The sequence below is a fragment of the Lepisosteus oculatus genome, chromosome 17, assembly GCF_040954835.1.
Source record: "Lepisosteus oculatus isolate fLepOcu1 chromosome 17, fLepOcu1.hap2, whole genome shotgun sequence".
NCBI classification, from domain to species: domain Eukaryota; kingdom Metazoa; phylum Chordata; class Actinopteri; order Semionotiformes; family Lepisosteidae; genus Lepisosteus; species Lepisosteus oculatus.
Genome location: NC_090712.1, coordinates 14,147,602 through 14,159,969, shown reverse-complemented (window position 1 = coordinate 14,159,969; position 12,368 = coordinate 14,147,602). Strand labels below are relative to the sequence as shown.

Sequence of the window (12,368 nt, the reverse complement as noted above, 5' to 3'; positions counted from 1 at the left end):
TTTAAAAAATATGCTGAAATCCACAAAAATCAAATACATGAACCACTAAGATGTTCTAGCTCCTGCTCAGTCTAAATCGATTCACTCATTCCTTGTGCCCCTCGACGGCCCGGAGCCTGCGTTTCAGTACAGCCCATCGATACTGCCCAGACCCATACCCAGCTCCTGAAGCTTTTCCCAGATGCGGTGCACCAGCTCTGTGCGCTCAGACAGCTGCATCTCCGGCAGGAGGGAGCCACAGCTGCGCAGGAGGAGCAGGGCCTGGTTCCCACTGGGGTATCCTGCAGAGAAACACACTCCCACAGTTACCAGCCTCACCATCACAGCTGGCCTTCACACCTATAAGCAAAAGGACTATGGAGGTAAAAGTGCATGACACAGTCAAGTGATTATTCCAGTCGTTTACTCTGCACTGCACAAAAAACTGTGAGCAAGAACACGCACTTTAGGGACGCGACTGTTTTTTTGGATCCATGTCATAATATAGGAGCAAAGACCAGAGAAGACTAAAGTCCTTGTTTTCCCACTAATCCATAGTTCATCAGTTAACTGGGTAAACCATTTCAGCCGAGGCAGGGCCACGCCATCTTGGCATACCTATCCGGCAGATGTCGTGGAAGATCTTGAGCAGCAGGGTCTTGGTGATGCGCCCGGTCCTGCGCACGGAGCTGTCCAGCTTGTTGAGTGCCCAGTCAAACTGCTGGGCCTGGCGAGAGCGTACCGCAGAGCTGGGCTCCTCCCGAGACACGCCCAGCTGCTCCGACGCCATGGAAACCGGTCGCACAGCACCCACCCGCAACATGGACCTAGTGGGGGGGGGGGGGGGGAGACATGAGTGGAGCCAATAGTACTCAATGGTCAGTCTGTAGAGGGCGTGCAGAGTCTTAACTATGTAGGAAGACATGCTGACCAGCACCTGGGCTACACTGAGAAGATAGACGACATTTTAATGAAAGTAAATCACAGGCTGTTCTTAATTCAAAGACTAAAGAACTTTAATCTTAGTAAAAAAAAAAAATCCTAGAGATGGCATATAAAAGCTTTGTTGAGAGCACTGAATATGAAATAATTGGGAAACTACAGCCCCAGCTCAGCGATTTACAGCATAATAGAGTAAACTGAATGGCAAGGACCATCACAGCTGATCCACCCTCTTCATTACCAGTTCATATTACTCCCATCAGAGAGTACAGGGGACCAGATTCAAATAAAAACATTTACAAGCAGGATGTGAATGTAGTCCCCCCACTGCCTATTTACTTATCCATTTATTTATTACATACTGTTGTTGTGATTTCATGTACTTCATGTGATTTTATATGACTTATATGTTTTGCTTGGGTGTTTTGTACTTTTATGGGAGAAACCAATTTCCAGAGTATTGCACGATAAAGTATCTGTCGACTGTTGTAGAGGGAGCCTTCTCACAACACTGATCACGAATGAGTGATGCTGAGCTGCTGAATGCCATTCCTTACATTGGACAAAGTAAACTTTATTTACTTAGCTAAGCTTGAATTATGTCACCAGCTCTTCTACATGTCTTTCACATAGTTAATCATTATCTAGACTGCCCCTCAGTCCTGTAACACAGCTGATATTTAACAGGCAGCAAGGGGCTGACACTGTACTTGAGGAATAGAAACACCAAGAGCGTGGGACTTTAGCATGGTGTGACTGGTCAGTCAGAGTAAGCAAGCAGTGGCGAGGACAGTACAGCATCTAGGGCTTTCTGTAGTTGCTCAAGTCCTTTATTTAACAGAAGTTTTGCTGGGGTCACAGTTGGTAGTGGTGGTGAAGAGGGAGCTGGGGGTTCCTTTTTTGCTGATTGAACAATTACTACTTATTAGACAGTAAGATGAAAAACAAACCAGGAGCCATCTTGGTAAGAGTTCACAAGTAAATATTAATTATGATCTGCAGTGCTTTCACCTACATCACAGGCAGCATGCTAAACCCTCTCTCTCCAGCTCCGGCCTTCCATGACCCCGGATTCCCACAACCCTCTGCATGGTTTACAATTTACAGACAGCAAACAATACTTTTAACAAAGACTATCATTTATATTTTATACTATTAACAATACTTCCCTGTTTTCACAGAATATCATCGTATACTTGCTCCTACCGAAAGCCTCATCTTCATTTTAGCTCACCCATTTGCGCCACATACCACCTTTTATATTTAAGAAATCCTCACAATTTAATTCCCTTCTTGACATTCAGTCAGGATGCACAACCTTGAACTGCCCCTTATGCAATCTCTGGTTTCTCCCACCCCACAGTAAAACTGCGAAAACACTATTCAAAAACGAATAACCTATATAATGTGAAAACAAAACCGATTACTATAAACGGGACAGTCCATGCGCTAGCGAGGTGAAATAGCTATCCGGGTCCACAAATCCAGCTGCCTGCGCAATCCAGCGTGGTTTCAACAACACGCCGGCGAGACACTGTACCTATTCATGCCGCTTGCAATGGCCACTCGGGTTGCACATACACCAGTTCGGCTGCAAATGGCAGTCCCGCTGTAGAGTCGCCTGAATGCTGTTCCATTTCTTGCTGATCCGGAAATCTGCAACAGAGAAGTAGTTGAATACTTGAGTAGCCGAGCCGTCCTCAAGAGCGCTGCCATGTTTAACCTGTTCAGTGTAGAGAGAAGGGCATCCACACCATGTGACCAGGTCACAGAGCACGGAAGAGCACACTGCATACCAACTGGGGGGGACTAAATATCAGTCATCATGAAAATTCATAATTAACAGAAACACTTGAGTGTTTCAGCGTAATATTTTATCTTCGTATAGTTTAAGAATATTACGTTACTATTCTTGCTATTGGACAAAAAATATTTATTTTTTTGTTTTCGGTATTTGTTTACCCCCCTGTAAAGTGTAGCAATCAAAATGTCCTCACATAAAATCACTTTAATAAAATCCCGTTTCCTATCCCGGAGTTTCCAGCATTTGCCGCTCAGGTGAATGATATAAATTTCAGTTATTTAAGCTTTAAACGTTTGTGCTGTTAGAAATATTGAATATTTAACGATAATAAATACGGGTAACCAACGTATAAACAAAGTTAACAGAGACATTAAGAATTGTATAACTTATCTTACTAATATTTTGTTGTATTATAATGATGTTGTTACAGATGTGTTTGTATTCTTGTAACGTTAACACTGTTCTGCATCTTTATAGAATTTCTAAATGTGTCTTAAATGCAGGCCGACTCAGATAAATGCATCCAGTAAATAATCATTGAAACTCGTGGGACGCTTTGGTCGTCCAACCAAAAGCTGAATGCTGCCTTTTCAAAGTGTGGATCCTTCATGGTGTTGATAACATGAATAAATATCCATACTTGCAGATATTTTTAAAATGGAAGAAAACTACAGGAAATTAGAAGAAATTCTGAACTTATATAACTAGGAAGATATTCAATAGAAAAAACAATCGGCATAGTAGTGCTTTTTAACTCGCGGAGTTCTTCCACATGTAGCCGGAGGGTGGCGCTGTGGATCCAGAGAACCGAGGGCTCTCAAAGGGTGATCTCTAGAGAAGTCGCTGTGCATCATTGCAGACCATGGAGCAGTGATGTTCTGCATGTCGATTTATTTTTTAGAAATCTAAATGTTGCTCCTGCGTGGAGGAAACTAGTCAAGCCTGAATAAAATGGTATTAAAATATATATCGCTGAATTCATACTGATCATCTCTTTCATGATTATATATTTTAAAAATGTTAATGAAATGTAATTCAGTTTTTACTTGTTAAAATGTTTTTTTAAAACTGAAATGTCATGCCAACTCCTTTGAGGACACTGGAACATGTCTAAATCCTGCTGTACTACTTTCTTAAAAGAAATGCACTCAAAACAACACCTGAAGAAGGCTTCACTGTTAAAACGTTGGTTTTTTTTCTTCTCTTTTCAGCATGAAAAAAACCTTTGCTTGTTTCTTTGCAGCCTACGCATGCTGACACAGTTACCTACTTGAACCTGGTTTTCAATATGTAAGCTTTGTTTATTTGTTAATGTTTCTGGGTATCTTTTTTAAAAAGAAAAAGAAAAAGAAAACAATGTTGCCCTCAGAAGAAGGGAAAATTCCAGCATACTTAACAGGGGATGAAAGTATTTTTCCCCTGGCTTCTGACTCTGTGGGGTGGAGTTCAATTTTATCATGGAGACCGTGAAAAGATGCCCTGTTCTCTCCAGCAAGTAGTCGAGAACAACAGCTTGGTTCCCACAGTGAGATAAGATTGAGGGAAAGGTTAGGCATGGAGGGGGCTGCCAGCCTAAGTCCTGTGGAGCAGTGGAGCTGAGTGGTACCCACAGTGCCTAGCGTGGGGTGGCCTGCAGCACACGATGCACACCATGCTGCTCCTGTTCTCTCGGGAGAGGAACGCCCACCTCCTCACACACTCACCCTGTGCTCCTGCATGGCCCCGGGCGTAGAACCCACCTGATGGGCGACACTGAACTGCCAAGCACATCTGGCCCAGGACATCGCCTGGCAGTGGGCCACCCCACAGAGGGCGCTAGGGGAGGAGAGGCATCCTGGGCGGATGGGGGAGGGGTGGGGGGGGGCAACAGGCGGCACAAACATTGCCACCTCTCTGGCAGGGAGCTGCCAACTGCCGTTATCAAACTGCGCTGGAGACGAATAGGGCCTGATTATGGCTGAAACCCGAGTGCAATACACTGTAGGTCATGAAGAACAAGTTGCTTTAATCACAAGTTTGTGACTTAAAATAACGCCCTCTGTGTATCTGTGAGACTCCTCTGAGTTATTGACTTTGTATATTAGTATTGCCTTTTGAAAGAGCATTGAATGGTTGTGAAACAACAAGAAAAATGAAAAATCCTGTATGTTCTTCACTCCAGTTCTGGTGTTTCCCATTTTATTTTTAATTTGACCAGTTTCTTCCCGACAGCCTCTCAAATCTTTTTGTTACGTTCTACATACAGAATGTATTCTCCCTAGAACAGTGAAGCGATTTACAGTGTGTAAGATCAGAGCAGTGTACAGACACCATCATAAAAGATAAAATTATTCACCACTTGGATAATCAAACAAATCCTCTGTTTTATGAATTCCCATTTTAGTCTTTATTCCTTTTACAGAATTCAAATTGGCTTCGTAGATAGAAAAGAGCTACTGCAAAGATTAAAATAATATACCATTTTGACGTCAGAGATGTCTGTGAAAGATTGTGTGAGAAAAGATATGGAGGTATGTGAAGTGAGTGAGGAAGATGTGCTCGACAGAGACAAGTGGAGAAGAGCAACCAAAGCAGCTGACCCCAGGACAGTCTGGGACTGAGGCTGTGAAAAAGAAGAAGAGGACGAAGAAGAAGAAGATGTCTGTGAAAGACTCTGGCTCCCCTGTTACCCTGTAGTGGAGGAAGCAGGTAGAAAATGGATGGATGGATGCAGTCTTTCATTCCTAAACTATGCACCTTAAAACATTTCAGCGATTCCTCAAATACCAAACATGTCCTAAATCATGATTACACCTTTTGTAATTCATGTAAAATTCCAGCTTTGAGAAAGCATTAGGAGTTATTTTGAGTGACATGCTACAGTATGTGAATCCTTGTAAGCCCTTATGCGGATCCCTTTTTTCCCTTCTGCATTTCCTTGCTCTGTCTCTCTTCTATATTTGCCAGTGTTTTGGCCTCGCGCTATGGAATTAATTGAGTCCTGCCCCTGGAGGCTCACCTTCCCCACCGACCGACCGCACACAGGAGTGATACCCTGGGATGTTTCTGTGAACGAAAGCGGGCAAGTCTTGGTAAGGTGCCTTATTTTTTTTTTTACAAAGCCATGTGAGCTAAAAGAAAAATGCAGTAAAAATGATCTGGAGGTTATTAAATATTAAATACTTAAAGTGAAAGTGTATGGTATGCAGCTGAGAGAACACTTTACGTTTTTTGGTGAATGAACTCAGAAAAGCCTGTTACGTTTTTCTATTTTACTTTATGAATGCATTTTGTTTCTTATTTATTATTCATTTCCGTTATCTATTATTTAATATTTTCACTCCCCTACACTACACTTTTTTTCCTAAATGACAATTATACACATTTTGCATTGTGTGAGTGTATAAAGGCTTTGGAAAGATTTTTTTCTAGAAGAACACATTTTCTAACTGTTCATGGCTATTCGTAGCAAACAGAAGTATATACAAAGTTTAACTACCTACCTATACAAGGACTACATTAATTGGTTACATTAATAACTCAAATAGCTCATTACAGTTATAAAGGTTTGTGTACTTGTATGCACAGTAGAGATTATGGAAGCTGGCAGTAATGTGAACTACCAATTGGAATGAAAAGTATAATTGGAACAATAATTCTTCTGACAATCAAAGGCTATTAAATGGGTAGGATGAAGTATGCTACCCTCACACGCCAAGCAGTAAAATTGATCCTTCATTATTGATTTAACTATTAACACCAGCATAATCGAAGGAAAGCAGTTATTGTGATACTGTACACCTCTGTGCAGAGTCTCACTTACCAGTGTCTTCATCTACCTTAACAATGCATATTTTTGTTAAATGCCGTCTCCAGCTTCCAGGAGTCCCAGCTTCTTTGCACCTTTTTCTGCAAAGCATGCTTTTTGGGCTTCGTGGTGGGTCATCTCTGCACCCTTCTGCGCCAGCAAGTGAGCAGACATCAGCCATGAGTGTGACACTGCCAACAGCAGGACAGCTTGTCTTCACCCTTTTCATCCCCAGACAGCAATGTGTGAAGGCTGTAGTAGAGTGATAAAGTGTTTCCCAAAGGGTCAGTAGTGGCTGTCTGCATCACAAAGTATCATTACAACACCTCTTTATGTAATGTACGGTATGTATTTCAGAAGACCTCTATTAGCTAAAGTGCTATGTATGTGAAGATAAATGATAATTTAATAGGAAAGGAGCATATTGCTTGAATCATGCTGCTCACAGTTCAATATTAAACGGCATCATAGATCTACTGTATGTTAGGTTCACCTCAGGTCTGAATTAAAACTCTGCAGCTTTATGCTTGTAGTTAAATTTATACCAATTTCAGACTATCAATAACTACAGAACCAGAAAGAAACGTGAATAGGAAGTACACTAAAAGAAAGATTTCTATCATCTTAATTCTATGAATTTGTGGTTATTATCTGAACATCTTAAATTTCGCTTTACAGTTCCACTTAGGTATTTACTTTAACTTGTTGTGCAAAGCATGTGGATATCAGTAGTCTGATTAAAGGAGAAAGAGGCATTAACCCAAACTTTAATGACCAAGACTACTTGGTCATTAAAGAACTCATGGCATCATTGGAATGTTAATCCTGTTGTCCTTGTCCTGGCTAATTCTACTTAGGGACTGCACAATTCCCTAAAACACAGTTGGTGAACAGTTTCTCTCTTCTCTATCTGATCTGCTGCACACTGGAGCTGCTGACACACAATGGCTGCCACTTGTCACCCAGTTGGGTGCAGAGCTTCTCTCTTTGGTTCAGTACTATATGTGAAGCATTTTGGGTTTAAAGAATGTTCATTTAATGGGGCATATTTTATGCCTTTATTTACCCAAAATAACAAACGTTATTCCCCAAAATTCGCGGCAGGATTAGGTGTTTCCAAGCCTGTGTCTGGCTCCAGGGTGAGAGAGCCTGTTCATTTGACTGATAAAGCATGGATGCAGAGGAAAAGAAATATTTCTATATATAATACACACATCTGTGTATCTAGGTGCTTCTGCACTGTAGTAATTAGATCATGCAGGATAGTGAACTTGTTTTTAGGCAAAGGATGTACAGTTTAGATGATTTTTTCAGACTCTGTTTCACTGGCTGGATTATAAAGTTCACTGGCGGCCAAAAGGAAAATTGACTTTTCCCAGGCTTCAAGTGAGATAGATGGCCATTATTTGAAAGCCGCCTCATCAGTATAATCACCTGAATATTACATCTGCTTCCATGACCACTGATTCTTATATCTTATATCTGTATTTTTTTGTAGCTATGAAGTCACCCTGACAGCATGGGATTCATTGTACTGTAAATATTTGTTTCAAATGCAGTGTATTTTATTTGACTGAAACGGTACAGATGAAGTGTTTAAAGATGATTCCTACTGATGAGTAGTAAAAATAAAAAGATACTTTTTATTCCTGTTGACGTTCTTGCTACTCATATGTGTAGTTACAATACAAATATTATATATTAAAACCTAATATTTTAGAAATTTCACAGAAAGTGAAGTGAGACAAGATAAAGAAGTGGCTGTCAAAGACTGGAGGTTCAAAATTTCCTGTGCTGCATATATAGACTACAAATCACAAATCGAGGCTGTCCTAAAGCAAATATGTCTGCAGTTTTTAAAAAGTAAAAGAAAAAAAATGATTTGGAAAATTGTTCAGACAAAACTATTGTGTTCCCATGGCAAAGTTCAAGTTCAGACCTCATCTCTCCTTTTCACAAGTTGTGACATCTTAATTCAGACCACTTTACCTAATCAGGCTGTACTCACTTACAGTGAAGCAGTGACTAGCAGGATAATTTATTCCATTCATTGAGAGTTCCTGCCTCTTCCAGGAAAAAATCATCTTTTCACGTTCAACCTCTACGTAGTCCTGCATGTGCTGTTTTATTTAACTGTAATGGCCACTCAATTTGTTACCCCTGTGGCCTGTATGATCAGGCCTTCTATTTCAATGCAACACTTTCTCCATCAACCCCCCAGACTGTGGGCCTGGAAACACAAGTGTGTGCCCTTTCTGATTTCTGTTTGAACTGGCAGGCATCAGCCATGGTGGACTGGGGTAAGTACAGGTCTGTACTCTTAAGTGCTGTTGTGTTACTGAGGGTGATTGGGCCCCATTCTCCTCCCTTTGCTTGTATCAATCCTTCTGGACTAGTTAGAACTTCAAGACTGAGAAGACACCCGAAACGACCTTTATTAGCCCTATACAATTTCTTGCATTAGGAATTCGTCTTTTCGCATACCCCAACTTGCTCTCCATGAGACACATAGACAGGAAGAGAAGCCTGGGGTCAGAGCCCAGGATCAGCTATTGTACAGTGCCCCTGGAGCAGTTGGGGTTAAGGGCTTTGCTCAGGGGCCGAACAGAGTAGGATTCCTCTGCCAGCTGCAGGATTTGAACCGGCAACTTTCCAGCCACAGGCGCAGAACCACCGCTCCACATGCCCTCAGTTCAATCTGAATAACATCACTTAAATGTAAAATCATTGCTTATTATAGATGGTTCTTTCTTTAAAAGTCTGGTCAGTTATTAGAATTAATACATGGCTTGCAAAAGGGTATTTTCTTGATAACAGATTATTGAGATCATTTTATTGCTATTGTACGTGCCTGATGATCAAGGTGAATGTACAAATGAACAGCATTGTTACCCACTTGCAGCACTGCAGCATGTTTCTGTTTTGGCTGCATACATGTATCTTAAGTACTGCAAACCACTCTCTACATTTCAGAAATGTTTGTGTCTTTGCACAGTTCCCATTCCAAAACATATTTCATCAGCTGCATTTTAAACTGTATTGCTCTCTATTCCTCATACTGTACATTCTATCCTGGACATGGAGAACTCTAGGGAACAGAAGGTAAATTCTGCAAAAAATAAAAACCTTCTGGAAACAGCTTAACGATCAGCGATGCTGCACTTCTCCATGTATTTCTGTCCTCAGCAGGGATTTTGGTATCTGAAGTGTGATCACTCAGCCACTGACCCTGATCGTCTGCACTTTGATAGCACTCTCTGGAGAACAGTAGCCTGTTTCTTTCTGCCAGGGCACTGAAGTGAAGTTTAGTCCATGGGGAGGAATTCCACTTACTGGTTCAAAGACACTGCTTCCTGCAATCCTGCAGCCCCTGATTTCCTGTCCCCGTTATGACCAGGCCAGTCCAGCTGAGTTTCTAACATGTGACCAGACATGGCTCTGGAGTGGTGTGGCTCCAAGCCAGAGAAAGACCAGAACTCTTCCCTGGTATGACAAAACACAGTGAAGGTATTGTTAGGTTGTTGCCTCACAAATTCTTGACAGCAGGAAAAAAATATTTGGGGGACTGATGTTAAAAAAGCCCCTATGAAGGGCTGTCCTCCTAAATAATTAAAATGATAAGGCTAAAGCCGGAGAAAAAGGTTGCAAGAAAGCACTGGAAAGATTGTACTGGCAAGCACCCTTGCACCTTGTAGGATCCTGACAGAACTCCTGAAATTTCTTAAGTGTTCCCGGTGGGTCAGTGTGTAGGTGTTAAACATTCAGAGCGCCTGGTGCTCTGCAGGTGTGTGGCTAGTGCGTCCAGTTTAGCATGAAGACGGGAGGACAGACAGCGCCTGCGATGAAGCAGGATGGTGTGGGCCTTGTCTTCATTATCGGCAGTGACAGGAAGTTGAGCGGCTCTCTTCCCACTCTAATTCTGCCCCCAGGGCCTTTCTCCTGCATGGAGGGAGGGTGGCCAAATGTCACACTCTTCCCCACCGTTCCCACAACTGCACCTCCTCCTCTGGTCTGAACAAACACTCAGACATGCTGTGTTGGCAGTAAGGAGGAAGTTGTGTTCAACACCTTAAAGGTCAAGTGGCCAGTTTTATAAAATAATTGTTTAACATCATTTCCCTGCTTGTTTGCATAATCCTATACAAATGTGTATATTTGTGTTGTGAGGGGACAAACGTAGTAGTTTAAAGTGATATGAAATAAGCTTGTAGCCAGAGTGCTCAAGGTAAAAGCACACAGCTGACAGTTACCTTCTGCTGAAGTGTGCTTTACATTTCCAGCATCAATTGTTTCGATCCCTTATTATATAAAGAGCACTAGTATACTTAAAACCTGTGCAGATGAATGTTTGAACACACCAATAATAAAATGTGAGGTGCACTAGATGGCTCTAGTCCCAGAGAGCCTCAGTCCAGTTAGTCTTATAGGTTACTTGTTTTTAAAGACTTTACACCTGTAAGCTGCAAGTAATCTGTTCAATTAAGTGAAGTGTGTGGAAGTGTAGATTTTCGTTCCAAAATGATCAATAAACGTACCTGTTTAATTTACCACAATGGAATTGATCCAGATATTTAGAAGTTGGTGACTTAATGGTGATCTTCAATACCTGGTTGATTGGAGCTCTCCAAATCCAGGTAGGAGATTCCTGGTCTACAGTATTTCTTTATCACACTTCAAGATGCTGTACCTTGAAAGTTTAAAAACAGGCTTTTAAAATTGTCACTTTAATTTGAAAAGTCAACTGAAAACTGTTGTAGAGACAACATAATGAAGATAATTTAATGATACAAAAGCTGTATTTAAAAAAATAAAACAGACATAAATAAAATACACTTTCTTTCATTAGATTTCTTTTAACTGCTTTCAAATTATGTAAAGTTAATTTTGCATAATGAAAAAGAAATGTATTTAAAATTGTGTGATTACAATATAATTAAAGTTTCAGGAATGTTTTCTCATGAGCCCAGTATGAGTCACTCAATCAATTAAAACTAATAAATATAAATTCAATGAGTGTTTAGAACTGGCTGATACAGCGCGCGTCTTTTTCAGAATGAATCAAGATGTGTTGAGTGTGTTTTCTGCATTATAAATGGTTGTTTATGTGTTTCTCTGTGCACTGTGCTGACCTTGGCACTCAGGAATGAAACCTTGCTTTTGAAACTTTCACAATATTTCAATATTTATAAGCCTTTTCCATTATATCATTACATAGTGGTTTCAGAAAGCCAGCAGACTGGGTTCTAAGAGAGGGTGGGTGGGGGTTGTTTAAAAGCTGTTTTTATATTAAATCTATTTAAAGTCCATCTTTAGATTCTCAAACTTGTTTGGAAATCTTAAAGAACTAAGCTTGAAAACATGTTATACCCACAACTGAAAGAAAAACTGAATGCCCCTTTGAATTTTGTTTTAAATTCTCTTATGAGTGTACCTACAGAAGCACTATAAGTTTTTATACAATCACACTAAAAGAATGCATACTGCCACTCCAACTTACTACAGGCAAACCTGGCTGAATCCAGTTTTTCATGTGGTTTTAATGTCTTTCTTTTAAAATATCCCCTAATACCAAAGTCGATGAGTTCAGAACAATCTGTTTTAGCCTCTTCTAGTCATCCTTTGTGTTATGATCATGCCTTGCCATGAACATAACACAATATTGATTTAGCATAAATCGGGAATTGTCTGGAAAATGTGATTCAAAATTTGGCCTCAGTGTGCATATTGCAATTTCCAGTAAATTTGAAATTCTATGTCAATTTAGTGGCAGCATGGTGGTGCAGTAGTTAGCATTCTAGCCTGGCAGCACTGGGGCTCAGGGTTCAGTTCCAGACCTGGTGTGGAGTTTGTGTGTTC

At 40.8% G+C, this 12,368-nt stretch overlaps 1 protein-coding gene and 1 long non-coding RNA gene across 2 annotated transcripts in view; one reads left to right on the top strand and one right to left on the bottom strand.

The window, feature by feature from the left end:
* The window catches only part of lrpprc (leucine-rich pentatricopeptide repeat containing), a 67,562-nt gene extending 64,894 nt beyond the window's left edge, over positions 1 to 2,668 (bottom strand). The window contains exons 1-3 of the mRNA XM_069179857.1: positions 2,462 to 2,668; positions 598 to 806; positions 159 to 281 (exon numbers count right to left, since the gene is read on the bottom strand). Of these exons, the coding sequence (XP_069035958.1) occupies positions 159 to 281; positions 598 to 806; positions 2,462 to 2,637 (508 nt within the window). The 5' untranslated portion in view covers positions 2,638 to 2,668. The remainder of the gene's footprint in view (positions 1 to 158; positions 282 to 597; positions 807 to 2,461) is intronic.
* A 259-nt stretch (positions 2,669 to 2,927) lies between these two features.
* Positions 2,928 to 8,158, top strand: LOC107079355 (uncharacterized). The gene is made up of 4 exons (XR_001480312.2): positions 2,928 to 2,979; positions 3,937 to 4,015; positions 5,672 to 5,796; positions 6,581 to 8,158. It is a non-coding gene; the product is annotated as an uncharacterized lncRNA (long non-coding RNA).
* Positions 8,159 to 12,368: the final 4,210 nt, after the last annotated feature.